The sequence below is a fragment of the Leptinotarsa decemlineata genome, unplaced genomic scaffold, assembly GCF_025532065.1.
Source record: "Leptinotarsa decemlineata unplaced genomic scaffold, Ldec_3_MD MMD2_tig00026307_RagTag_RagTag, whole genome shotgun sequence".
In the NCBI taxonomy this organism is placed as follows: Eukaryota; Metazoa; Arthropoda; class Insecta; order Coleoptera; family Chrysomelidae; genus Leptinotarsa; species Leptinotarsa decemlineata.
The window spans coordinates 15612746-15640577 of record NW_027412681.1 but is presented as its reverse complement, the minus strand read 5'-3'; the positions used below and the strand labels follow the sequence as shown (position 1 = coordinate 15640577).

General features: G+C 32.9%; 1 protein-coding gene across 3 annotated transcripts in view; it reads left to right on the top strand.

Annotated features, from left to right (window-relative positions):
* The window catches only part of LOC111503147 (uncharacterized), a 60298-nt gene extending 35793 nt beyond the window's left edge, over positions 1 to 24505 (top strand). For 2 of the 3 annotated variants that reach the window (XM_074181166.1, XM_074181165.1), the window contains exons 5-7: positions 748 to 858; positions 4106 to 4261; positions 24113 to 24505. In XM_074181166.1, the coding sequence (XP_074037267.1) occupies positions 748 to 858; positions 4106 to 4261; positions 24113 to 24175 (330 nt within the window). In that variant the 3' untranslated portion in view covers positions 24176 to 24505. The remainder of the gene's footprint in view (positions 1 to 747; positions 859 to 4105; positions 4262 to 24112) is intronic. The other variant, XM_074181167.1, reaches the window with a different exon arrangement.
* The last annotated feature ends 3327 nt before the right edge of the window (positions 24506 to 27832 follow it).

The window sequence follows — 27832 nt, the reverse complement described above, 5'->3', positions numbered from 1 at the left end:
AAGTCATGTTGGAACTGAAATAAAATATAATATATTATTATTTATTACCTCATAAAGTTTTGATATCGTCCTTCTATAACAATCTCTGCATGACGTCATGTTTCAAGAACAGGATGGAAATAACACATCGGCTACCACGAGAAATATACGGGAAATATTGGGATGTCCTACGATAGAAAACTGACATGAAATTGGGATATTCTTCGGACATTATTTGGACATCAACATATATTCTGAGAAAAACTAATTTCCACTTTGGGTTGAGGTGGGGACTAGGAATGCAGGAATGCAAGTCTTGTGGATGTACATGGCCTCTATTATAATATATTGTGGACATTCGAGCGATTATTCAAAAAAAATTCTGAGGTCTAAATAGATGAAAAAATTGGGATATCCCAATCTGAAATATGACTGACATTTGAAAAGTGAAAAGATTGATTTATACTAAATATGGTGTTTTACGATCGAAACAATAATGAAGTGCATTGCAAATATGCGTATTATTATTTCCTGAAATTGAAAGATCCTAACAATCGACTCCTTCAAGTGTTGATATCACTTTCTCTCCAAATACTCCAGACTTGAAATCATTCGACCTGTCTCATTTCATGATTATCACACACTGTGCCTTGTACAATAGTTATTCAAATTTTGACAGGAGTTCTCAAATGATTCAATCAGTTGCATACTATCTACAGTTCATATAATATTTTTAATCGGTTGAATTCATGTATCATTCAATTTCAGGAAATCAGTAGAGGAGAAAGCTTTCTACATCCGAGAGTTCTCATTACTCAAGGGATTTTTGGATTTGCTTTATTCGTAACGATGAATCATGGACAACGATTATCGGATGAGGTAAGTGAGAACTTTTAAGAAAAAATGATCTTTTCAGAATTACAGATTTGCTCACACCTATCCACATCAGTAATGTTCTGCACCAGTTGAGTTTTAGGTAAAATGATATTGGTGTCAATTGTTACAATTGTCACCTATATTAGGCTTGAAACTTTCTATTGGTGACAGTACTGTGATCAATTCACAGGCTGATCGACTGTATACGGAAGCATAGAAGGGCCACATATTTTTGTTATTCATTTCTTGAAAATTCCGATTATAAAACTCAAAATTACAACTTTTTTCTCGAAATTCCGACTTGAAACTCGACATAAGGACTTTAATTTCGAAGTTAATACTTGCAATAATCCATTTTTACACTTTTCATTTTAAACTGTTTGAAAGACAATTTGAACACACAAATTAGGATTGTGTATTGTAACATACTAATCATTTAAAATTTCTATTTCCACAGATCTGGGATTCTTCTGAGCAGTCTGCTGCAGTAGTACTATAAATAAATCACATTCAGAATGCTGACACCTATTTATAGCCCATATTGTTTATTTTGACTGATTCTATTCATGTTACGGTTAGGTATAAGAACGGTTCGACTAGTGCTCTTTTTTTGTTCGACCATAGAGTTGTTTTTCATGGTGATCAATGTAGAGTGAGAAGAGAGGTACAGACAGAGATAGTAGTAATAGTATTTATACATCTTTCAGATCATAATGAATAATATCATATAAAAAAACATTGAATAACTTTTTTCCTATTGCATAATACAAACACAATTTAAAACACTACAAGCGATATATTCAACAATGGAATATATAACATGGATGTCAACACGTAGGTCACAAAAGCTACGATTTTTTGAATATAGAGAAACAGATGCACATCCTAAGATAGTACATGAATGATTATAAACAACATGATATAATTCTATATAATTGAAAAGTTCAACAGAAAATCGGCAAAGAAAACGCAGTGAGAACAAGTTATATTAAAACATATAGAGAAACATATGCACACCTATCCACATCAGTAATGTTCCGTACCAGATGCACATTCTAAGATAGCACAGCTCTACAAAAAAAATTAAAAAAATTGTGTTGCCCTGGATATTTTTGCAAATTTTTATGTTTTCGAGTGCCTAAATCACGACTATATTTATGAAAGTACTGAATGTGCTCTATTTTTTATGATTTTTACGTATCTTGTATTTTTAATAATAATCGGCTTGTTAGTAAAAAAAATTTATTTTCTCAGTCATGATTAGGCTTCTGCGCAACTTCTTTGCGCGTACAAACATCACGTGATCCCCACTTCTCGGGCTCCTTGCTCTGCAAAACAGCTGAGAACTCAGTTATTTGATAATATTGAAGTACTAACACGGAAATCTGGATAAGTTGTTATATGTTAATATTTTGTTTCAATTGTTGAGTGTCCGTTCTGATATATTTATCTTGTCTTTTTAAACATGAGTTTGTCACGAAGGAAGTGCAAATATAGTAGTGATTTATTCTGTTATATTTGTGGTATTTATATATCAAAAAAACAAAAAAGAAATATCACAGACTTTGTTAAGGAAACATTTCGGTTTTATATTTCGGTTTTAAAATGGAAAAATTAGATAAATCATGGGTTCCTAATAAAGTTTGTAAGTCTTGCGTTGAGTCTTTGCGGTTGTGGAAATAAGGAGAACGTTCTGAATTAGACTTTGGAATTCCTATGATCTGGAAAGAGCCTATATAAGAATCATTTCGATGATTGTTACTTTTGCGTAGTAGATGCTAATATAGCAAATATAGCCTGATTAAATTTTTTGCACACATGATCACATGATCTGCTGTTAGTAATGTCATACTTAGAATCGGTGAGCTCTGTGTTCATGTCTGAAGGCACTGATGGAACAGATGGTAACATCGCCTGAACTAAAGTCGATTCTTGAATTGAATAGAACTGGCCGATACCTAATGAAAATCTATATTGAAAAACTAATCAATACAGTTTATTGTATGATTTTCACTATAATAGGGTTTTACAAAAACCGCGACACGTGTTTCGCTATACAATAGCTTCTTCAAGCATAAACTGCACAAGCATAAACCAGTTTATTTTATAGTGAAAATCATACAATAAACTGTATTAGGTTTTCAAAATTGATTCTATGAACTCGAGATGAAATTTAGAAAGGGTATTTTCTGTGCCTTGCTACATAGAGAGAGCACGTAGTGGCGATTTAAGTAAAATTTTTAAGAATCATCCATCAGAATAAATTCCAACTTTTTGAGGTATTCATTGATATTGATTTAGAAGTGGATTATATAAAATTATATTTTGAAATCGTTAATTTCAACTAATCGTAGAGGATTTTGTTAACAACTGTTTTTTGTATCATAGTTCTGCCAGGTAAAATCGCAAAATCATGAAAAGCATACAAGCATGAAAATATAGAAGTTTAAGAACCAATTATAGTATGAAAGCCATCAATAGCATGAATAGTGAACGAAAAAAAAAACAGAAATAAACAGGACATAACGAGGAGATCGTTTTGGATGTGTCTGGCTGCACTGTAAAACATAGGTCTGAGGTGCCTACTGCCGGAGACTGCCGGAGACCCGGATCTCAAGAATCAGATGTGACTATTTGGAGGAGTGTAAACAGAATGGTTTCTGTAAATATAATTTCGATCAGAAGTTGTGAGATTTAGTGCATTAAATCCTAGGGTAAGATCCTGTACTTTGTCATTTTTTCTATTGGAAATAATAGAAAATTTTAGAACATTGTCACTCTGATTTTTTCATATAGTGACAAATTATGTTCAATAGTGATTATTTAGTATTTTTGTTAATTCATCTAATTCAAAGTTGGGAATGCAGAACTCCAAAGTAAACCGCATTCCTTGTTTTATTGGTATGCTTGAAGTGTACCCTTTCCCAGTGTACAGGGGTATTTCGGAAAACTTCTGTGACGTCCGAATGGAAGCCAAAGTTTTTGAAAATAAAATGCTTTTATTTCTACAAGTATATTGTAGTCAGCGGAGAGGTCTGAATATTTCTATCAACTATCCTCTTTCATCCCAGAATGAGGTTATATAGAATGCCTTCTGAACCACGAAGAGTTAAAGTTTTCAAAAAAGATTTCACTAGTTTTGAAAATTGATCTTGAATTTCAGAAAAATTCGAACCAATGTTACGATGAAACATTATTCTCTACGTATGATTACTCCAATGTTTTTACTAAAAAGCGAATGTATTTTCAGTTTGAAAAAATTTTTCATAATGTTTATGCATGCCCTTGGTATACATGGAATAAAAGGAACAAACAATTGATTCTTTCGTTGATGACCAACTCTTTGCAGCCGATGACATTAACTTCATACGCTATGGTAAATTTGGATTATTCCGCAACAGTAAAGGTGAGTATAAATATATTTCAACCAGTTTCGAATTACAAAACTAATTGTTTTATTCTCAAAATACGGGTTTATTTGTGGAATATAAGTCTCTTCAAAGTCCACAGACGGTTATCTTCAGAGAAGCTCTACAATCAAGGCATTTGTTCTTTAGCGTTGAATATTATCGGCAACTTTTTTTATACATCGCACTTTATTCACCTCAAATACATTACCATAAAATTCACGCATATGAAGTTTTATTTTCCAACATGCTGCTGAGTTTCTCCCAAAAAAGACTTCTGCCTGTTATTGAGCCAAATATTGCAAGTAATGTCGTCAGTATAGAATATCAATAGTATCTCAAGAGGTAACATAATACACAATATTTTCTGTTGGTGAACTCTTTGTACTAACGTCAAATGGAATTCCCTCACACAGTTCATATGATACTTTTTTTTTAGATAGTTACCAAACAAAAGTTTGAATTGATTCAAAATTGATTCGAAACTCAACCTAGCAGATATCGTAACTAAAAGTAACTGAAAGTTACTATATCCGCTAGGTTGCAGATGTAGTAACTGCAGTTTTTTCGGATAACGGTGTCGCGTGCGGAAATGTACTGTTTCCGTACTAGTTGGGATAATAACTAATAGTGCATTTCCACTTCCACTTCCATCAGTTTGTTGCCATTTCGCCACTATCCAAAGTTTTCTTCAAGATGGGTAGCCAAGTACGGTTCTATTTCTAAGGAGCTATTCGAGATACAATTCTCTCCAGATATGAGAATATACGCTGATTCTTTTAGCTTACGTCTCTTAGAATGAGGCTCATTGGTAATCATTCTTGTCCTATTCCATTCCACCCGATGTTCACCGTCTGATTTTAAAATGTGTTCTGATAATTTTGATCCTGTCAATTGTCTATTTTTTATATAATCTCGATGTTCATTCTCACGCACTTTCAATGGTCTTGAGGTTTCACCAATGTAACTTTTACCACAAGAACAAGGTATTTTATAAATACAATTTTTTTTTCTTCAATGTTGTTGGGTTTTGTATGTGTGAGTATAGATCTCAGTGTATTTTTTGTTTTGAAAGTAGTTCTAACATCATACCTATTGAGTTAACTGATTTTTCCCCCACAAAAAATGACTTTCGTTGAATATATATATGCTATGTGGACCGTTTGAATCAGTATCAATCAATTCTAATATTTCAGTAGTCTTAGTTCTATTATTATCGAAAGTTACATTGGAGATTTTGCTTTCAATGCAATTTGAACACTTCATATCCGTGCTCTCAACTTCATTTAGCAAACCTTTCACTAATTTGTTATTTATTAATTTATTTAAATATTGAAAATTCACATGACCAAGTGCCCTATGCCATTTCTCATTATCAGTTAACTTCATTGAATCTACATACATTTTATTTGCAGTACATTTTGAAACAAAACCATTTATACAGTACAAATTTTCTACTTTGTTAGCAACAACTATTAGTTCTTTTGATTGATTATAAATTTTTGCATTTTCATTTCTTGCTACCATTGGGCAAGTCTTGGTTATTTTTGAAAGACCCAATAAATTTTGTTTAATATCTTTTACAAAATAAACATTTTTCAGATCAATGTGTTTTTCATTATAATAATTTTTGAAATACATTTTTATGGTACCTTCTTTAGTTGCTTTTAACATTTTACTAACTGGCAGTTTTACATCAATAGGAATTTTCAAATCTACATAACTTTAAAAACATGTATCAGTCTTTATAATATGATTTGTACATCCGCTGTCTAACAACTAATTGATTTCATAATTAATATCATATTCCTCTTCGCTATACCCTGTTAACTGATTTACTTCTGAATCACATACTTGAGCTGTCCATGACTCTGCTGTAGAGCTCTCTTGCTAAGTACTTGAAGACTCACCTCTCAATTGACTTCGACCTGTACCTCGGCCACGATGAGATTCACCTCTGTTGTAACCTCTCTCTACTCCTCGTTGAGGTTGGCTCGCTGAATATTTTCTTTGATGACTTTGCTTTCCTTGATACATTTTCTGACAGTGCCAACAGTCCTTTTTGAGGTGGCCAGCTTTTCCACAGATGAAACATTGTACTTTAGTTTTTCTTGCGAAAGTACTCAAGAATACATTTTATGTTATCGTTGACACCAGTAGTCATATTTTTCTCCTTTATTTTACATCAATGAAATCTCCAATGTAACTATAACTTGGGGAAAGAGCTCTAAGCAAATATCTCATCTTCTCTGTTTCATCTAAATTTTCACCAGCTGATTTGAAATCATTCGTCGTTTTCCCAAAATCAACAAAACAGTCTTCTATTGTACTGTAATTATTCAATTTGATATCTTCCATTTTACCTCTACATATTATTTGCATGGCAGTAGACTGTGTTGAATACATTTTGTCAAACTTTTTCATCTTTTCATAAGCTGTTGAACATTCACTGATATATTCTAATTGTTACCGGAAATTGTGCTCAATATTATTGTCCTTGCTTTCAGATCCATTTTCTTCTAATCTGCTTCTTGATCTATATATTTGGTAGGCATTGACAAAATGGCGGGTTCGTTACATTCTTTGTATTCTAGTAAAGTTAATGGCCTCAACTTCCAACTTGAATAATTTACGCCATCGAAAATGGGCAACATTATGTCTTCTATTCTTGCTTGTTTAGCCATTTTGTTGATGACTTTTACAGGTTATACAGGTTAGCTAACTTGAAATATATAATCAACAAAATTTATATGAATAAAACAACTTTATATACATACATAATTTTAACTGAACAAAAAGGAATTTTTGATAGAGTAGATTTATTTGAATCCGGTAAATCATTGAATTGGACAAAACCTTTAAAGAATAAACTGCTCATACTATTTCATGTATTTGTTCTATTTGTATGAATGTGGCTGTTGTGCCTAGTAGAATGGTGATGAATGTCCTTATTGAAAGTTATTAATGATAGCAAGTATGGTGGGGTCATTTTATTTAATATTTCACGAATGAAAACCATAGAACAATAGAATAATCATTTTGATACTGAGAGCCATTGTAGAGCAGATAGCATGGTAGGAATTGGTGTATACCTATATTTTAAAATTATTCTCATTCCTCGATTTTGTAGTTTTTGTATTTGTTGCACTTTGTTCAAATTAAAAGAGAATAAAATAGATGCACATTAGTCAAAATGGGGTTGGATTATTGATTTATATACCATAATTTTTGTATCTGTTGATAAGTTATTGGCGATTCTTGAGAAAAAATATAATTTTTTTGCAATCTTTTTTTCAATATATTTGAAGTGGTCGTCGAATGATAAGCAATTATCAAGTTCATCTTCAATTTTTATATTTAGATTGTTTGTATTTATTTGATTATATTTGAATTCAATAGTATTTATCATTGCTTTTGTTTTTCTAACGTTAAATTTCATTTTATTGGTTTTCTGATATTTTTCTACTTTCTCTAGAACTTTATTTATTCTGCCAACAGTTTCTTCTAAATTTGCTCCAGTACAGGCCAATAAGGTATCATCTGCAAATACGTTGATGGACTCACAATCTGTAAATAATTGAATATCATTCAGATACAGAATTAATAATAGGAGACCAAGCACACTACCTTGTGGCACTCCTATGTGATTTGTTATATATGATAAGAAATAATCGTTCACACGTACTCTCTGTTTCCTATTCGATAAATAATTACTTATCCATTCATAACCATCCCCTCAATCCCATATCCTACCAGCTCCTGAAGAAAAAAACTTCTATCAATCGTTTCAAAGGCCCTTTTGAAATCTTAAAAGACACCTACAACATATTAACCTTTATCTGTTTCATTAGTAAATTTAGTTAGCGATAACTGTAGTGATGTTTCACAAGAATGTTTTTTTCGAAAACCAGATTGATTGCTGAACATGATTTGATTTTTGTCAATAAACTCTAACAATTGATTATATACTGCTATTTCTAAAAGTTTTTCTATTGGCGGTAATGTATTATTCTAAATTCACTTGCATGACCAGCTGTTTCAAATACTTGTTTTAACATTTTAGAATTTAAGATTTCATGGATACTACATTTATTATCAAATGACCCAATTATATCATTCAAATCTCTTAAGGTAATCAATCTGAAGGTGCTGAAGGGCAAATATAAATTATTATCCAAATTGCTTGCTGATCACCTAACCACGCTCTGCCAGCATGTTGGAATATTCATCAGTAACACACCACTTTATTATAATTATTAGAAGTAAAAATAATCTGAATTTCTGTCAAAACACTGTACATACATGAAGTCAAAAACGGACATAATCAAAATATATTGTTGACGTCAATTGTTGATGTCATTTTCGTTTACACTATTGCGCAACAGATGGCGCTACGCACAGCATAATGAAAAAAATCTGTTTTTCCGTTAATAAAAGAGAATACAATTTATTATTCAACATATTACAAGAGAATTACGCCACCTATCGATGATGCTGTATTGAAAAGTTTATATGGAATTGGATCTTGGTAAGATTTTGCTTCAGATGACAAATTCTGAACGAGTACTATTCTGAACACCAGAACTGTATCACTCTTCTCGATGCGCGTTTCAAAAACCATGTTGTGCTGTCTTCAGCAGATGAATTCCGCACAGTCTTCGTAACTTATTTTACTGTGACAAAAAGTATATTGGTCAGACCAAACGAGCTATTGAAACTTGTTTCGAAGAACACGCTGCACACATCATATTTCGGAGACCAGAGAAGTCAAGTGTCGCTCAAAAAGCTTTGGAGGACGGGACGGTGGAATGAATTAAACACTATCTGAAATTGTTGAGATCGGTACTTAACACTATACTTGTGGAAGCTTTCGAATGTCTGAAAATATCAAATGTAGTATGAGCACCATGAACAAAGATACCATTCCAAACATCCCAAATCAACGGGTATCAAAATCATCAAGGTGTATCATCCAAAGGAGAAAGTGAAGATGTACTCTGTTAGATATACTTTATCTCCAGATGTCAATTAAGTTGGTAAAATGCGCAGCGAAAAGAGTTGGAGCACTATTTGTTTTGGATTTATTCTTCGCCAGAGGTTTATTTTTCAAAAAAAGGCTCAATATCCAATACTAATCATGAGTAATTTGAAACCATTTAAATGAAGAAGAATTTTTTTTATTTATTTAATCGCATCAACCATTTTGGTTATTAGCGAACAGTATTTTACAAGCATATTTACAATTTGTTTTTGATATGAATAGCTTCTATGAACGAAAGTACATTATCTGTATTACAATTTGTTCCTAAAATAGTTTCTAGCGTTTCTATCAGCCTGTGCAGATTCCTTTGAGGGGCGAAGTTTAGGCATTCTGTCAGGATATGTTTAACAGTGAGTTGTTCATTGCAGGTTTCACACATCGGTTGGTTGGTGTTTTTGAAAAGATAATCATGGGTTAATCGTGTATGACCAAGACGTAGACGTGTGATGATCATTTGATCTCTACGTTTTTTTGGTAAATTTGTCCACGGTTTTATTGATGATTTCACTTCCCGAAGTTTCGAAATTGATTCACTCCACCGATTTTGCCATGCCGTTTCCACCTTTTTTTTTAATGGCATACTGTAAGTCACTCAGAGCTACTTGATGGACTATTTCAGCGTTATTACTATTTATAGCCTCTTTTGCATTTCTATCAGCTTCTTCATTACCTATTATTCCTATATGTGATGGGATCCATATAAATTTAATAACTGTTTCTCTCTGTTGTGCTACATGAAGTTGTAGTTTCACATCAGCTACTAATGAATTGGGGGGATATAATTTTTGTATACTTTGCAGTGAGCTCAGCGAATCTGTCAGAATAAGGTATTTGCAATTTTTGTCTTCAGTTGAGTTGATAAATAAGAGAGCTCGGAATATAGCATAGAGTTCACCAGTGTATACCGTGCTAGTGGAAGGTAGTTTGAATTGGAGAAAGAAATGTGGTCCTACAACTGCTGCTCCTGTTCTCACAGTTGTTTTGGAGGCGTCGGTATATATTTGTGTAAAGCCTTGGTGATTCTCCAATATAGCTCGTAGGTTGTTTTTGAATAATGTAGAGTTAGTTTCATATTTTGGGAGATGACTAAGCTCTGTGAGGCATGTTGGTTCAGGTAAGGTCCATGGGGGAGGAAGGTTTAGTGGATATGGGTAACATTCCGGGAGGGTAAGATTTAGCTTGTTGATATTGAGTCTGACTCTTTCGTAGAAAGGTTTTGGGGATCTTGGTTTACTCTCATACCACTGACTGAATCTGCTAGCTATAGTATTGTCATAAGTAGGGTGTACTGGTTGAGTTTTTAGCTTCACTGCATATTTGAGACTCAAGTATGTCCTTCTGTCTTCTTGTGATTGTTCACCGGCCTCACTGTATAGACTTTGTATAGGTGTTGTGTGATGAGCTCCCAATGCTATACGTAGTGCAGTATTATGTATTACATCAAGTTTTTTCAGTAATGATTCATTTGCAGAACTGTAAGCAATTGAACCATAATCTAGTTTTGATCGTATAAGAGTTCTATATAGCATTAGTAATGTTTGTCGATCCGAGCTCCAATTTTTGTAGGTCAAGGTTTTTAATAAATTGAGCCTTTGGTAACATGAGTTGATGAGATCTCTGATGTGGCTTTTCCAATCCAGTTTTTGATCAAATGTCATACCTAAAAAAGTTATACTAATTTCCTGTTTCAAGCTCTGCTGGTTCAGTACAAGGTCTGCTGCCCTATTTTCAGTATTTTTCTTTGAAAATAATATGTATCTAGTTTTTTCGGATGAAAACGTGAAGCCGGATATGTTCGACCATTGCTCCAGATCTGAGATAGCTTTTTGTGTCATGGTGAATAGGTTTCCTATATTTTTACTTTTTGTGTATATCACAAGATCATCTGCATAGATACGTGCCTTTGAAGGAAGTTTTAGGTTTTGGAGAATGTCATTTATGGCAATGATGAAAAGGGTGGGGCTAATGACTGAACCCTGAGGGATGCCGTTTTCAAGAATCATCTCATTAGATAATACTCCGTTTGTTCTAACTCTGAAAGATCTGTTGCCAATGAAGTTTTGGATGAATGATAAACAGTTTCCCTCAATGTTCCACATTTGGAGCTCATGGATAATTCGATCTCGCAGTGCTGTGTCGAATGCTCTCTTGATATCAAAGAATACTGCAAGGCAAGATTGTTTCATAGCAATAGCCTCATTAATATCGCTTTCCAGATCTATTATGTTATCCATTGTTGATCTTTGTTTTCTAAATCCGCTCTGTTCTGGTATGATTAAGTTGTACTTTTCCAATGTCCACAATAATCTTTTATTAATGATTTTTTCTAACAATTTGCTCATTGCGCATGTTAGAGATATGTGTCTATATGAGTCAGGGTTCGTTTTAGGTTTCTTCGGTTTCAAGATGGGTATGACGATTGATTTTGACCAGATTGTTGGGAAGTTACGTTCTGTCCAGATTATATTGAAGAGTTGAAGTAGGTGTTGGTGGGCACTAGTTGGTAAATTTTTAAGGAATAGTACAGGAATGTCGTCTGGTCCTGGGCTGGTATCGCGAAAAGTTAGTAATGCTTCCTTGTATTCATTCTCCGCGATTGGTAAATTCAGGAATCTTTTTCCAATATCGTCGAGTTTTTTATTTTCTGGTTCATTTTTTTCCTGGTTTTGTACATGTGAGGCATCTACAAAAGATCTTTCTCTGTAGGTTTTAGCCAGCTCTTCTGCGATTTCATGGTCATCATAAACTATTTTTCCTGGTGTTCTGAGTTGCTTTATTTTACTGCATGTATTCAATCCTGAAATCTTTCTAACCTTTGTCCAAATTTCATTCATGGAAGTCGAGCTATTGATAGTCGAGATATAGTCGTTCCAGGATTTACGTTTGGAGGTTTTTATTATCAGTCGTGATTTAGCTCTCAGTTTCTGATACTCCAGTCGATTGTCCATGCTTGGGTTCTTTTTGAATTTATTGAAGGCCCTTTTACTCGATTTGATTGCTTGATCACATTCAGCGTTCCACCATGGTACTGGTTTATGGTGATTGATATGGATTGTCTTTCCGATGAATATTTCCGCTGCTTTCACTATAATTTTTGAAAATTTGCTTAGAGACTCATCAATATCATGATTAATATCACAGGAGGTCATTTGTGCATCGATTTGTTGTGAGAAGTGATTCCAATTAGCAGATTTCATATTCCATTTAGGAATAGGTGTGGAAATTTCATTAGTCGTTATTTCCATGTTGGATATCAATAAAGGAAAATGGTCGCTATTGAAAGTGTAGTCGAGTCTATTCCATGATAGTCTCGGTGTTAAACTTGGATCGCATAGAGTTAAATCAAGTGGGGTTGATTCTCCTGTTTGGACGTTAAGTCTCGTAGGCGTACCGTCGTTCAGCAGAGAGAGATGAAAATGTTCCATAACTTCTTCAATCATTCGTCCTCGTTGGTTGATGTATGATGAGCCCCAGAGATAATTATGAGCATTAAAATCGCCAGTAATTATACGAGGTTGTGGAATTTGCTCTAATAAGTTGATTAAATCTTGTTTTTCTATTGTTTCTCCTGGTGGTAAGTATATATTACAAATATGAATGAAATTGTTTCCATATTGGTTTCAATTGGAATTTCGGCTACTTCTATTGTATTTTTTACCAGTATGGCGACTCCCCCACTTGCTTTGGATGGGTTGTTTCGATTTTTCGAATAGTTTTCAAAATATTTCAGGACTCCCTCTTTGCCGTCTTTGAAATTAGTTTCTTGGAGACAGATTACATCTGGGTTTTGTTGCGATGTCAGAATTTGAAGCATTGGTAGGTTATTGTAATAGCCGTTGATGTTCCATTGCAATATAGAAGAAAATGAATTATTTAGATCGAATGTGGATAGGTTTTTTTTTTTATTTTTTTTTATATGTTTTTAGTAAGTGGTGTCTTGCGAGGAGTCACTTTCAATGTCGGAGGGGTTAATCTCCTGTGTTTCGGTTTGGAGATGAGCTAATATCTTTTTTCTAAGTTTGGTGCATCTACTTTTAATCGATCTTTCATTAAGGTAAGGATGTATCTTCGTGAGCATATCAATCAAGGCCGTCATGTCATTTGTATAGTTTTTTATTATATTAATGGGTTCTGGAGATCCGTAGATATTGTCAAGTAGATCGGTAATTTGGGTGTAATTGAGTATAAACGGGGGAGCCTGTTCCGATATAAAGTTCTTGGCTGACTCTGCTTGTTTGTTGGCGGAAACAAAGTTTTTATTGGTTTTGTGTTTTTTGCTATTTTGTGGAACTTCTGGTGGCTTTATAAATGTGATCGGTGTGTCACTAGTCTCAAGTTGAATATTTGCTGTTTCGGGTGGGGTGACAATTTCCTCGAAAGTTCTTTTGTTGTTGCTTTCCAATGGTATACGTTCAACAATATCTTTGTTGAGTACTGAACTATTGATTATTTGCTCAGTGTTTACTGAGGGTAATTCTGATCGGGTGCTTTCAGAAGTGGTATCATTTGGTGCTTTACAGTGTGCTGCTGTTTTACATCTAAAACACGTGAAATTATCCTTTGATAAAAATATTCGGTAGGGGGTGTCGTCATGGTATATTATTAATGAATCAGGGATTGGGTTTTCTTCTGGGTTTATAAATATTTGTCTTCTGAAACTGTAGATATGATTGTATTCAGGTAGAGGAGAGTTAATTTTGAGAAAGGTCATCGGAGAAAGAAGTTTAATACCTAGGTTTTCTAGTTCTCTACTTAAAATTTCGTTGGGGATTGTTGGACAAACATTTGATAGGACTAGTCTTTCAGATAGGGTTATATACCTGCGAGCTTTCAGTCTTACGCTGTTAACTACTATGGTGCCTTCGTAGTTGTTCATGAATCTTTCGACTATTTCTTTATTTGCCAGGTACATGCATATACGGTTGTGAGAAAGCCGCGAAGAGAATAAAATATTCCTTGGTTGAATTATTTCTCCTAGTGAGATGAGGTAGTCTTGTAGTTGAGCTCCTTCTACTGATGAAAATATGACGGCTTGGTCTTTCGTTGGGTATTGCTGATGAGCAAGTGTTTCGGAATATGTTCTAGTAGTTGAGTGTTCATTTTGGGAACTCCTGTAGTCAGAAGTCCCGTTTGAATTTTCGTTCATTTTTAAACTTAGTTCCTCTAGAATTGCTGAATACGGATCTGTCCTCCGAAGATCATCGTTGAAAACGGCAGGTAATAGCCTTGCTGTTTTGATTTGTAGGTTATATCGGTCGGAATGACTCGATTCAAGTGATGAAATGTGGATTTCTGTTTTGTTTTATTTACCTGCGTCAGTACAATGATGTTAAGAAGTAAGTTTCCGTGCTATTTGACTTTATTTTATATAAATTCTGATAACTTCAAAATCAACTTCGAAATATCGCTCTATACGAAACTGTTTCCAGGATCGGACTCTGGAATAAAGAAGAATTAGGGTATGGTTTTTTATACACTTCAAAGAAAATAATTCCTCAGCTCATGTATTTGTAATTGATGCTTTATACTTGCATCCTTGGCGTGAAATAAGTTTTACTCGCGGTTTAACCACTGACAAGTAATTTGCGAATTCCTAGCAACAAATTCCAGTATATTATTATAACTGAACTAAAGTTAGACAACCCAGACCAAGCTTTCTTGATTGAATTGTATACAAGTGTATACAATGAAAAATCAAAATTTGTATACTGATTGTTTTTAAAAGACCCCACCAAATCCAGTGATCAGAGGAATAGTCGACATAACTGAAACCACTATTGGGCTTTGCGACATTTCGACTTCCATGAAGTCATCATCAGGGCAATATAATATGAAACATAAAAAATATTGTACAAGCATAAAATGTATGTGTAGTTACTTCTTTGAACATAAGCAAACAACAAAAATTGAGTTATCATGAGAATGTAGATGAAAAGTTAGGAACAAAGCATTCCGTAACATTTTAGTTACAAAAAATATAAACGAATTACTCCCAAAAAACGTGAGGTACATACATATTAGATATTATATAAGAAGCTGTATCGAACATATTTTCCGGGTCTATTGGACGAGTTGCTAGACATTATTAAAGGCGATCAGACAACGGAAGAAATGTTACAATATTAAATTTTTTATACATTTCAGGTTTTTTTGTCTTTAGTGTAATTTATATGATCTTTCCTAACTGAAATTTCATTTAATACTTTATTTTTATCTGAATTCTTTCAGTTATTTTTGAAAAAAACTTCTCATTTAGCAAATATGAAACTGGTATAAACAATTCATTAACCGAACACTAGTGAAGTTACTGTGAGAAATATATATGGTTGATTGAAAGTCAGTTGTGTATCTGGATGAAGATAGACTTATATGTTTGAACGTGTGTAATTGTGTATGTTTATAAGTTTATATGAATGAACGTCATCGTTGTTATATAAATGTAAATAAAGACATGAATCCTTGCTACATCAACCGCTCCGACGACTGAAATGTAAAATGAGAAAATGAAACAAAAGGTGACCCAAAAAAAAAAGAAAATAAGAAAACAATTCCAAATTCCAAGAATTCCATATATATATATATATATATATATATATATATATATATATATATATATATATATATATATATTTATATAGAAACATAAGTTAATATCGGACATAGCACTCATGAAAGTGGCAAACCATAGACACGTGTTTCGGGCTTTTGGCCCATCATCAGTATGGTGCAGTCAAGTGTAAGGATGGGCAACACTTGGTTACCAAAAGATAGAAATATAGAAATACAAATGCACGAAGCCACCAACAGGAGCCAACCGCACATTTGTGGTTTCAGTTGATGGATCTCGTGTTCACAAGAAAACTATCAAAATCACCACGGAGGCAGCTATAGCTACCTGCGTGACATCCGGGTCCAGGAAATTATACAAATATGAAAGTTATTGAGTGTCTTGATATAGAAACATAAGTTAATATCGGACATAGCACTCATGAAAGTGAACACGAGATCTATCAACTGAAACCACAAATGTGCGGTTGGCTCCTGTTGGTGGCTTCGTGCATTTGTATTTCTATACTTCTATCTTTTGGTAATCAAGTGTTGCCCATCCTTACACTTGGCTGCACCATACTGATGATGGGCCAAAAGCCCGAAACACGTGTCTATGGTTTGCCACTTTCATGAGTGCTATGTCCGATATTAACTTATGTTTCTATATCAAGACACTCAATAACTTTCATATTTGTATATTTATATATATATATATATATATATATATATATATATATATATATATATATATATATATATATATATATATATATATATATGATGTGTTGTTTTTCCGGGTGTTCATCCGTTGTGTACTATTCGATAGTTACACCTCTCGAAGCGAAGCAGTAACTCGTCTTGATAATGCCATCTGAGATGATGGCGAAACGTCGACTATCGAATAGTACACAACGGATGAACAACCGAAAAAACAACACATCATATTCTACCATCCGTGAAAACCTACATTGTAATATATATATAATAATAATAATAATAATAATATAATAATAATGAGTTTATTCACCATAATGATCACAACAAAATATTATAAAATAGGGGTGAACAAACAAAGGCATCACAAAAGAAACATTTTCGAAAAAGATGTTTCTTGTGCGTGATATCGCCTAGTATAACATGAATTAATGAATGAATAATATACAATACATAGATAAATACACGAATATCGTAAAAACATGAATAAATACACAATACATAAATAAATATCATAAATATCATAAAAACATGAATAAATACACAATACATGAATAAATACACAATACATAAATAAATACACAATACATAAATAAATCCACAATATATAGATAAATAAACGAATAAAATGAATAAATAACTTGACAATATATATACATATATACACATACATATATACATATATATACATATATACACACACATGCACATATACCCATATACACATACATACGCACACACATACATCCACATACACATATATACATACACATATGACAATGAATAATATAATATAATATAATATATGATTAACCGGGAGTCGATTATGTTGATTTTGATACAAAAAGTAGGAGGCATGATTTAGGTAAACTCAGACCGACTGTAAGCATTATTTATCTAACAATTCGGTTATCACATTTCTCGGGTTGCTATTTATGAAGCATTTCAGTTGTTTTTTGAACATATTAGTGCTCTTCAGAGATTTAATCTCTTCCGGAATGTGATTATAGCATTTTGGTGCAAGGTAAGAAAACGATCTTTGTGTTGTTGTTTTAGTCATAGAAGGAAGTTTGTAATAGTTTTTAATTCGTGTGTTATAGTTATGAGCAGGGAGTTGGTTGGAGTGTTTTAAAGTATGATATTTAATACTTGTGATGAAGAAGTATAACTGCCTCAGGTCTAAGATCTGTGATTCAGAATAAAGTTTGTCAGAAGGATATCTGAGGTTTTTAGAGTAAATCAGTCTTATGAATCTCCTCTGTATCACTTCTAATTGGTTTATGTGCGTCCTCAAAGCTCCACCCCATGCTAGAATCCCGTAGCGTAGATGGCTTTCTACTAATGCATGGTATAACATTCTCATCAGGCCCACAGGTATGTTTTCTTTGAGTTTTCTGAATTTGAATAGAATGGTTCTTAGTTTCTTTAATACGTATGCCGTGTGAAGATCCCATTTTAAGCGATAGTCAATGATGATTCCCAAGTATTTGATTTTTTTTACAGGTAGTATGACAAATTTTTCAGTGGCGCTTTCTATTTTCAATTCTTGGAAATCGGGAAGTCCAGGTGAGCTGCAGCTAAACGGTAAATAATAAGTCTTGTCTGTGTTGATTGTAAGTAGTTTGTGCTCGAACCATTTTTTTATAATTTCGAAATCGTGTTCAGTTTCAAGTTTCAGGTTCTCCCACTTATCAGATTTATAAAATATAGCTGTGTCGTCAGCAAATCCAATTATATCCCCGGAGCATCTTAATGAGAACAATCCATTGATATATATATTAAATAGTATAGGCCCTAGGACTGTACCTTGCGGTACTCCATAGTCAATCGGCTTTGCGTCACTGAGTACACCATCAACATTTACTGACTGAGTTCTATTATTTAGATAGCTCTTGAAGAGCTGCAAGCAGATTCCTCTGACACCAATATCTTCCAGTGACTGCAGAAGGAGACGGTGACTTACAGTGTCGAAAGCTTTCGACAAGTCTACAAATATACATAGACAAGGGCGACTCTCATTGAGGGCTTCTGTTATTTTTGTTGTTAAAGCAATTATTGCGTCTTCAGTAGATGTCTTCTGTCTGAAGCCAAATTGATGTTCTGATAAAATTTTATATTTGTTGAGGAAAGAGACTAATCTGTTTTTAATTATTTTTTCAAATATTTTCGAAAGGTGGGTTATTAAAGATATGGGACGATAATTACTTATTTCTTGAGTATCTCCTTTTTTATGTACGGGAATTACTACTGAACTCTTAAATGCTGACGGAAATATACCTTGTTCAATGCATTTGTTCACAATATGCTTCAAAGGGTCAATAATATGATAACATATAATTTTAATTGTTTCAGCTCTGAGATTGTCGGTACCAACTGCCTTTTTATTTTTCAGTTCTCCTATTATGATCTGGAGTTCAGCTGAGTCTACCGGAGTGAAGACTAACGAGTTGGACATAGTTATTCGTCCAAAGACAAAGTTTGGATCTTTTTTGATTTTGTTGGCCATTTTCCTTCCCATACCTGAAAATGTGGAATTGAATTCGTTGGCTATATCTCTTCTGTCTGTCAACACCCGCCCACTTTCGTCAAAAACGGAGTCAATATATTTGTGTGTTTTTTCAGTTTTACTAATTTCTTGTACTACTTCCCATAATTTTTTTGTATTATGATTGTTTTGTTCTATTCGATCTTTATAATATTTTGATTTAGTTTTTTTTATGATAGTGTTCAGTCTATTTCTATACATTTTGAATTCAATTCTGAGTTCAGTATCATCAGGTTGTCTTAGGAGAGCTTTTTTCATTTTATTTTTTTTGTTTATAGAGTTCAATAAACCATCAGTAACCCAAGGTGCAATTTTTTTATGTCTCCTATTGAATTTTCTTTCCTCAGTACATGCATTCACCGAATCAGAAATAATATCAATAAATATATTTGTCGCAAAATCTGCATCATTAGAAGAGAATACCGGGTCCCAGTTTATACTTTTGAACGTATCGTTGAGTTTTTTTTCATTAATGTACTTGATGATTTTAGTTTGTTTGTTGTTATTACGAGTTTCATTTTCTAACATAATTTGAAGAATAGTTGTATAGTGGTCTGTTATTGCTGTTTCTAGGATTATTGGTATTATTTGGTCTTGAATGTCAACACTCGATTTTAGAAATATGTGATCTATACAAGTGCTACTGTTGGCTTGGACCCTTGTCGGTTTGTTGATTGTAGATATATAACCATGCTCATTCAAAGTATTCAGATAATCCGAACATATATCTTGGTCGGGATCTAATAAATTGATGTTAAGATCTCCTGCAAATATATAAATATCATCAGTATTCTTGGTGTTTTCTAGAAATAAATTCAATCTATTTATGAATTATCTAGCATCTGAATCTGGGGATCGATAGATTGCTGTAACAATTATATTTTTTCTACCTGTAGTGGATATTCTAATGTCCATTATGTTAATATTATTATAAATTTCAGTCCGGTTAAAAGTGTAATTCAATGATGTTTTCACATAAACTACAACGCCATCATTTTGATTATAGTGACTTTCATTATATAGCATGTCATATCCGTCAATAGTGTACAGAGTTTGGTCAACAATATTCCATGTTTCAGTGAGAATCAAGCAATCTATATCTGAATTCAACCCTTGTAGAAGAATTTTAAACAGATCAAGATTTTTATTGATGCTACGAATATTCATGCTTAATATTTTGAAGTTATTGTTCAATGAATTGATAGTTAAAACATCAGTGCATTCCATAATATCTTCCAATGGATAAGTTATTATTTCGCTGACTTTGAAATCGCGTATATACTGATCCATTTTTGGATTTTAGAATTAGTAATAGAGTAATAGAATTAGTAGTAGAGTAATAGAATATAGAGTATGATCATCAGATTAATTAATTAGGGGATTTGACCCAATCTGGGAATGCATAAGACTAGAGACGTGGTTTGATTTGGACTTATAAACCTAAAGATAAACAGTTTGAAAACGCGGTGATTACTTCGATGTTGAGTTGTGTCTTGTGTTTGGTCGTTCGGTGGTGTTTTCCTTGATTGGTTTTTTTGTTGTATCTGTTTTTGTGGTATTACGAGGGTTGTGTGTTATTTCCGTATATTTAACGGTTTTTCTTCGTGGAATTTGGATATTGAGGGGTGTTTCTTCACTTTCTTCTTTCTGGGCTTGTTTTTGTGTATTCAATGGTGTACCTGGGTCACTGTTTGCTTTGGTCCCTTCAAATATGAAAGGGGTTGATATATATATATATATATATATATATATATATATATATATATATATGGAATTCGGAATTGTTTTCTTATTTTCTTTTTTTTTTTGGGTCACCTTTTGTTTCATTTTCTCATTTTACATTTCAGTCGTCGGAGCGGTTGATGTAGCAAGGATCCATGTCTTTATTTACATTTATATAACAACGATGAGGTTCATTCATATAAACTTATAAACATACACAATTACACACGTTCAAACATATAAGTCTATCTTCATCCAGATACACAACTGACTTTCAATCAACCATATATATTTCTCACAGTAACTTCACTAGTGTTCGGTTAATGAATTGTTTATACCAGTTTTATATTTGCTAAATGAGAAGTTTTTTTCAAAAATAACTGAAAGAATTCAGATAAAAATAAAGTATTAAATGAAATTTCAGTTAGGAAAGATCATATAAATTACACTAAAGACAAAAAAACGTGAAATGTATAAAAAATTGAATATTGTAACATTTCTTCCGTTGTCTGATCGCCTTTAATAATGTCTAGCAACTCGTCCAATAGACCCGGAAAATATGTTCGATACAGCTTCTTATATAATATCTAATATGTATGTACCTCACGTTTTTTGGGAGTAATTCGTTTATATTTTTTGTAACTAAAATGTTACGGAATGCTTTGTTCCTAACTTTTCATCTACATTCTCATGATAACTCAATTTTTGTTGTTTGCTTATGTTCAAAGAAGTAACTACACATACATTTTATGCTTGTACAATATTTTTTATGTTTCATATTATATTGCCCTGAGGATGACTTCATGGAAGTTGAAATGTCGCAAAGCCCAATAGTGGTTTCAGTTATGTCGACTATTCCTCTGATCACTGGATTTGGTGGGGTCTTTTAAAAACAATCAGTATACAAATTTTGATTTTTCATTGTATACACTTGTATACAATTCAATCAAGAAAGCTTGGTCTGGGTTGTCTAACTTTAGTTCAGTTATAATAATATACTGGAATTTGTTGCTAGGAATTCGCAAATTACTTGTCAGTGGTTAAACCGCGAGTAAAACTTATTTCACGCCAAGGATGCAAGTATAAAGCATCAATTACAAATACATGAGCTGAGGAATTATTTTCTTTGAAGTGTATAAAAAACCATACCCTAATTCTTCTTTATTCCAGAGTCCGATCCTGGAAACAGTTTCGTATAGAGCGATATTTCGAAGTTGATTTTGAAGTTATCAGAATTTATATAAAATAAAGTCAAATAGCACGGAAACTTACTTCTTAACATCATTGTACTGACGCAGGTAAATAAAACAAAACAGAAATCCACATTTCATCACTTGAATTCTTCTTTATTTGAATGGTTTCAAATTACTCATGATTAGTATTGGATATTGAGCCTTTTTTTGAAAAATAAACCTCTGGCGAAGAATAAATCCAAAACAAATAGTGCTCCAACTCTTTTCGCTGCGCATTTTACCAACTTAATTGACATCTGGAGATAAAGTATATCTAACAGAGTACATCTTCACTTTCTCCTTTGGATGATACACCTTGATGATTTTGATACCCGTTGATTTGGGATGTTTGGAATGGTATCTTTGTTCATGGTGCTCATACTACATTTGATATTTTCAGACATTCGAAAGCTTCCACAAGTATAGTGTTAAGTACCGATCTCAACAATTTCAGATAGTGTTTAATTCATTCCACCGTCCCGTCCTCCAAAGCTTTTTGAGCGACACTTGACTTCTCTGGTCTCCGAAAAATGATGTGTGCAGCGTGTTCTTCGAAACAAGTTTCAATAGCTCGTTTGGTCTGACCAATATACTTTTTGTCACAGTGAAATAAGTTACGAAGACTGTGCGGAATTCATCTGCTGAAGACAGCACAACATGGTTTGTGAAACGCGCATCGAGAAGAGTGACACAGTTCTGGTGTTCAGAATAGTACTCGTTCAGAATTTGTCATCTGAAGCAAAATCTTACCAAGATCCAATTCCATATAAACTTTTCAATACAGCATTATCGATAGGTGGCGTAATTCTCTTGTAATATGTTGAATAATAAATTGTATTCATTTTTATTAACGGAAAAGCGCAATCTGTTGCGCAATAGTGTAAACGAAAATGACATCAACAATTGACGTCAACAATATATTTTGATTATGTCCGTTTTTGACTTCATGTATGTACAGTGTTTTGACAGAAATTTAGATTATTTGCACTTCTAATTATTATAATAAAGTGGTGTGTTACTGATGAATATTCCAACATGCTGGCAGAGCGCGGTTAGGTGATCAGCAAGCAATTTGGATAATAATTTATATTTGCCCTTCAGCACCTTCAGATTGATTACCTTAAGAGATTTGAATGATATAATTGGGTCATTTGATAATAAATGTAGTATCCATGAAATCTTAAATTCTAAAATGTTGAAACAAGTATTTGAAACAGCTGGTCATGCAAGTGAATTCAGATTAATACATTATCGCCAATAGAAAAACTTTTAGAAATAGCAGTATAGAATCAATTGTTATATATATGTATATATATATATATATATATATATATATATATATATATATATATATATATATATATATATATATAAAACGAAGGGTAGTCTTGACTGACTAGTTAAGGAGAAATACAGAATATTGTTAGGGATGCAGTCGAAGTACTGGGCGGTTGTTTGAAGAATACTCTTTGTTATATGGTCGAGCTTTCGAGAATGTTTATTCCCTTCATCAAGACATCTACAAGAAATTGAAAATATTGCAGCAAAATTGTAAAACAAATAGGCAAAAAATGTACGTACTAATTAGAGGTTATAGTAAAAAGTCAGACGTTGCAATGAAAAAAACAAAGTTCATACTTTCCATCATGTAGAAAAGTGTCACACATTCAATTTTAGAGTTTCAGAAAAAGTATAATAAACTTATTTAATTTAATAAAAGATTTTGAAATTTTAAAATTATTTCACTGGCTATGCTTGGCACTTACTAGTGGCGTGGTAGCAACCATAAAGAGAGAGAGGAAACAGGAAATATTTGAAATTTGATAATTGACATTCTATATAGACATTTGAAGTTTGAAAATTTGACAGTAAAAAACAAAACAGGATTACCAGAAGGCACTTGAAGGATTTCACTTATTCGACCTATTTTCTGGTCGTTAAAATATGTTTGAACGAATTTTAGCAAACTCAAATATGTTTTTAAATGCCATGTTTTTTTACAATGATAATTTTTTGGGGGATAACAACAAATCATTCTATTTTTCAGATAGGAAAGATATCTTGGTCTCTTATGGCTGTCCTGAAGACTCTAAATGAGAAATATAAATGAAATTAATCATGAGTTGGAGTTTTTCATCGATATTTGCACTATTCACAACCATATGTCATATTTTCAAATTAGCTTCTTCACACCGAAATATTCAAATAGTACTGCGGTTGAAATGAATATGAACCACGGAGCTGAATGGGATCTGAATATATTACACTTCACTGAGTAGGAATTGTAAGAAGAAGTAACTAAATGAAGCTATGGTCCATCGTCTCAATGTCAAAGAATGGCACCTTGTATAATAAAAAATTCTGGCAATAACGACAATTTTTTTTGCTCTAATTATTTTCATGCTAATTTTTTTCATTTTTCAACACGACGATTAACTTTGTGAGGATATTGTCTTCATTAATAGATTTGAACGGTCCGTTATGAACGGCCACATCTACAGGAGCTACGTTCGGACATTTTGACTGGAGTGGAGCTCGAGCAGAGTGACTATCAAACATTCGAAGAGTTTCAAAAGGATCATCGAACGAACGGAAAGTGGGAGTATATTTTTGACTGTGAAAATAATGAACTGAGGTTATGTTTGAGTTGAATTGTGTTTCAATTCAAAGAGAAAAATGAACCAATATATGCCTGTGGTTACTTAGGTGAAATCAATTTTTGAAATCCAGAGGTGATGATGAAACTACTGTTACTGAATTATTTCAGATTTTTACGCCGTCGTTTGTTGACATTTTTTCCTGGCGTAGCGAAACGCCTAAAAACCCGGAGTCGCAAATGAATAATTATTTCACAAACAATAACCACAAATGCTGTAATGCAGGCACATAAAAGGTCATGACAATAGCAAATGCGTATGTCCACTACTGAAATGCCCACTACTGAAATAATGAACTCCACAAATAACACTCCTTTTAATATTTCATGAGAATTAGCCTCTGGAGCCACAGGAACTATCTCGAGAAGTTATAGAGGTTCAAAATGTAACATAAAATCTGGCAAATTGATACCGCAGTGAAATCGAGTACGTTCCTCAACAAAGAAGTGGACTTGCGCCTCTTTGGCTCGAAAATTTGAATGTTGAATATACTAAGTATGGGTCGCTCTGGACAAAAAAAATGATTTTCAGTTAAGCCTTATACTACTCTCCATTCTTGTATGCATCAACTGCCTGCTACCAGGAAGTGGATGTTTGTGAATGACCGTAAATGCTACCAGATATATTCCCAATAAATTCGTCCACAGGGACCTTTTATCACATTTCACTAATCACAAAGTAGCACTGTCTTGACTGGATGCGAACGAAGAGTTATAGTTGGAAGCAGCAGATTCTCATTAATCATTTGTTAATTCCGAAATATTATATAGGCCAGAAATATGCTTCAATTTGTGTTATAATGATGTAGGCTTCAATATATCGGTTAGCAAGCTAATGTACAAACAGAGCAAATGTACAAACAGAGCAAATGTTCGAAGGCGGTTTCGTTAACCTTTTCTTTCTTCTGCATTCTCAAAGGTTATGTCGGAATACAGGTACCAGTATATACAAGTTACAGGTACTTTAGTACGAGAATATAAAACAAGGTCACAAAATGGTATCAGCTACACATGTTATAACCAAGAGCGGCTGGACTGCTGTTCATCCGATGTTCATGACTTTTGATTTGTTGGATATGTCTTCACGCAGAATAGCCTAATTGTAATCGAAATATTTAGAAACCTAAGAAAACAAATTAGTATATGAGATGAAGTCGCATAACGGTGTTTATTAATTACACCATGTTAGTTACACAAGATCGAATCGTTCATAACGAAACCGTTATGTGATCAGACTAGAATGTTGCGAATAAATACATTGTAGATGAAAAAGAATTTGGCACAAGAGGAGTGCCGTGTTCAGTGTTTGCCGGGTCTATTGTTTCTGCAGTAGATCTCCTTTGTTTGAAGGTGGTTGACAATGTTCCATAGTGAATTTCATTAGTTTAGACTTCGATTGTCTCCCACATAGCAATAGATATTCCAGGAATATTTGAGGAATATACATTTGAGGATATTGTATTATGCTATGAATATGTCATGGATATATATATATATATATATATATATATATATATATATATATATATATATGGTTTTTCTCATTTTGTCTTCAATCGAGGACCGCCTGCCCGGTACTGACGATGCCCAATAGGCTGAGAGAGCTGTCTAGCGGTGGCTCTTAAATTGAAATCAATATGGAAATGATCAAAAAGTACTTATCTATTTTTTATATATACAGTGTCACTAGATATATAAATATATATATATATATATATATATATATATATATATATATATATATATATATATATATATATAATATATATATATTTCAATATTAAACAGTGTAACTATTAAAGTGCGCACCATATGGAAAACTATTTTTTTGAAAAGTTTCAATGAAGTTTAACTTCGGCACTTGTTTGTGGTTTAAATTTAACTTAATATGATGCGGCCAACTGCGACCCACTGACGTTCAGTGTTTGTCAAATTCAACTTTCTTTTTTAAAAAAATTGAAAAAGTGCATTTCTAGATCGAATTTAACAAAAAGTTACTTGAAAAAGTTGTGTCTACGGTAATTATATATCCATATGCCAAATTTTATGCAACTAGGATAAAGTTAACGTTTTGCTTATTTTTGACAGATATCCCCTTTATTTTAAAATACAAGTTTGGTTAACTGTCATCAATTCATGTATACATAACAAACTCATCATGGAGTTTAACTTTTCTGATAAATTTTCACTCATACGGACATGTTCAGAGAGAAATTAAAAATGTGCTATAAAAATTTTAACATGACTAGTGCAAAGTTTCAATCACCCTAACATGCATGATTTTTTAAAATAAAAAATATTTTTGGGTTGGTATTAGCACTCTCAACAGGTGAAAAATAATAAAAAAAAATTATTTTGTGTTACATTTTTTTGTTTTTTGATTTTTTCTTTTGTATCATATATGCTACATATATGAACTCAGATCTAAAACATATTATAAATCACATCTCTATTTTATTGATTGAAGTTAGCGAAACAATTTTTATTTCTATTGAAACAAAGATTGAGTTTGCATTTTTCACAGAAATCAAAAGAAAACCCTTTGCAGCCAGGCAATTTACATCGCTGCCGAGTCTCACACCATATAGGAATGTGGCCAAAATTGTCAATTCTCACATCTTTCGGAGGAATCGAAGCCGAATTTGTTTTTTTTTCTTCATTTCCAAATTTCGATCAACTGATGAAGAAGGTCTACCTTTTCTTTTTGAATTCTGACCAACGTTGCATAGGCAATTGGCAATTTCCCCACAGAATTTTTCCATTGTTATGGTATTTGTGTTTCCTTTTTGCTTTTCAACCCTGCGATATAGAAGCCATGCATTGATAATAGCAACATCAACTGAACGATAAAAAATTCTACAATACAATTTTCTGCTTCTCATCGAGATTTTGAAACGTCCCAAAATACTGTCCAAAAGGACGACTCCGCCCATATATTTGTTAAACTCTAATACTAAGTTTGGACACTGTATTGGGACTCTTTTCTTTTCTTTTTTATCAAATCTTTTTACGTGTTGGACAGGAATAGACCCCACGTATGTGGAAAGTAATGAAACCGCTTTATTGTCTAACCATAACACTGATGTGAAAGGAGCATCTTGAAAAGTGCTT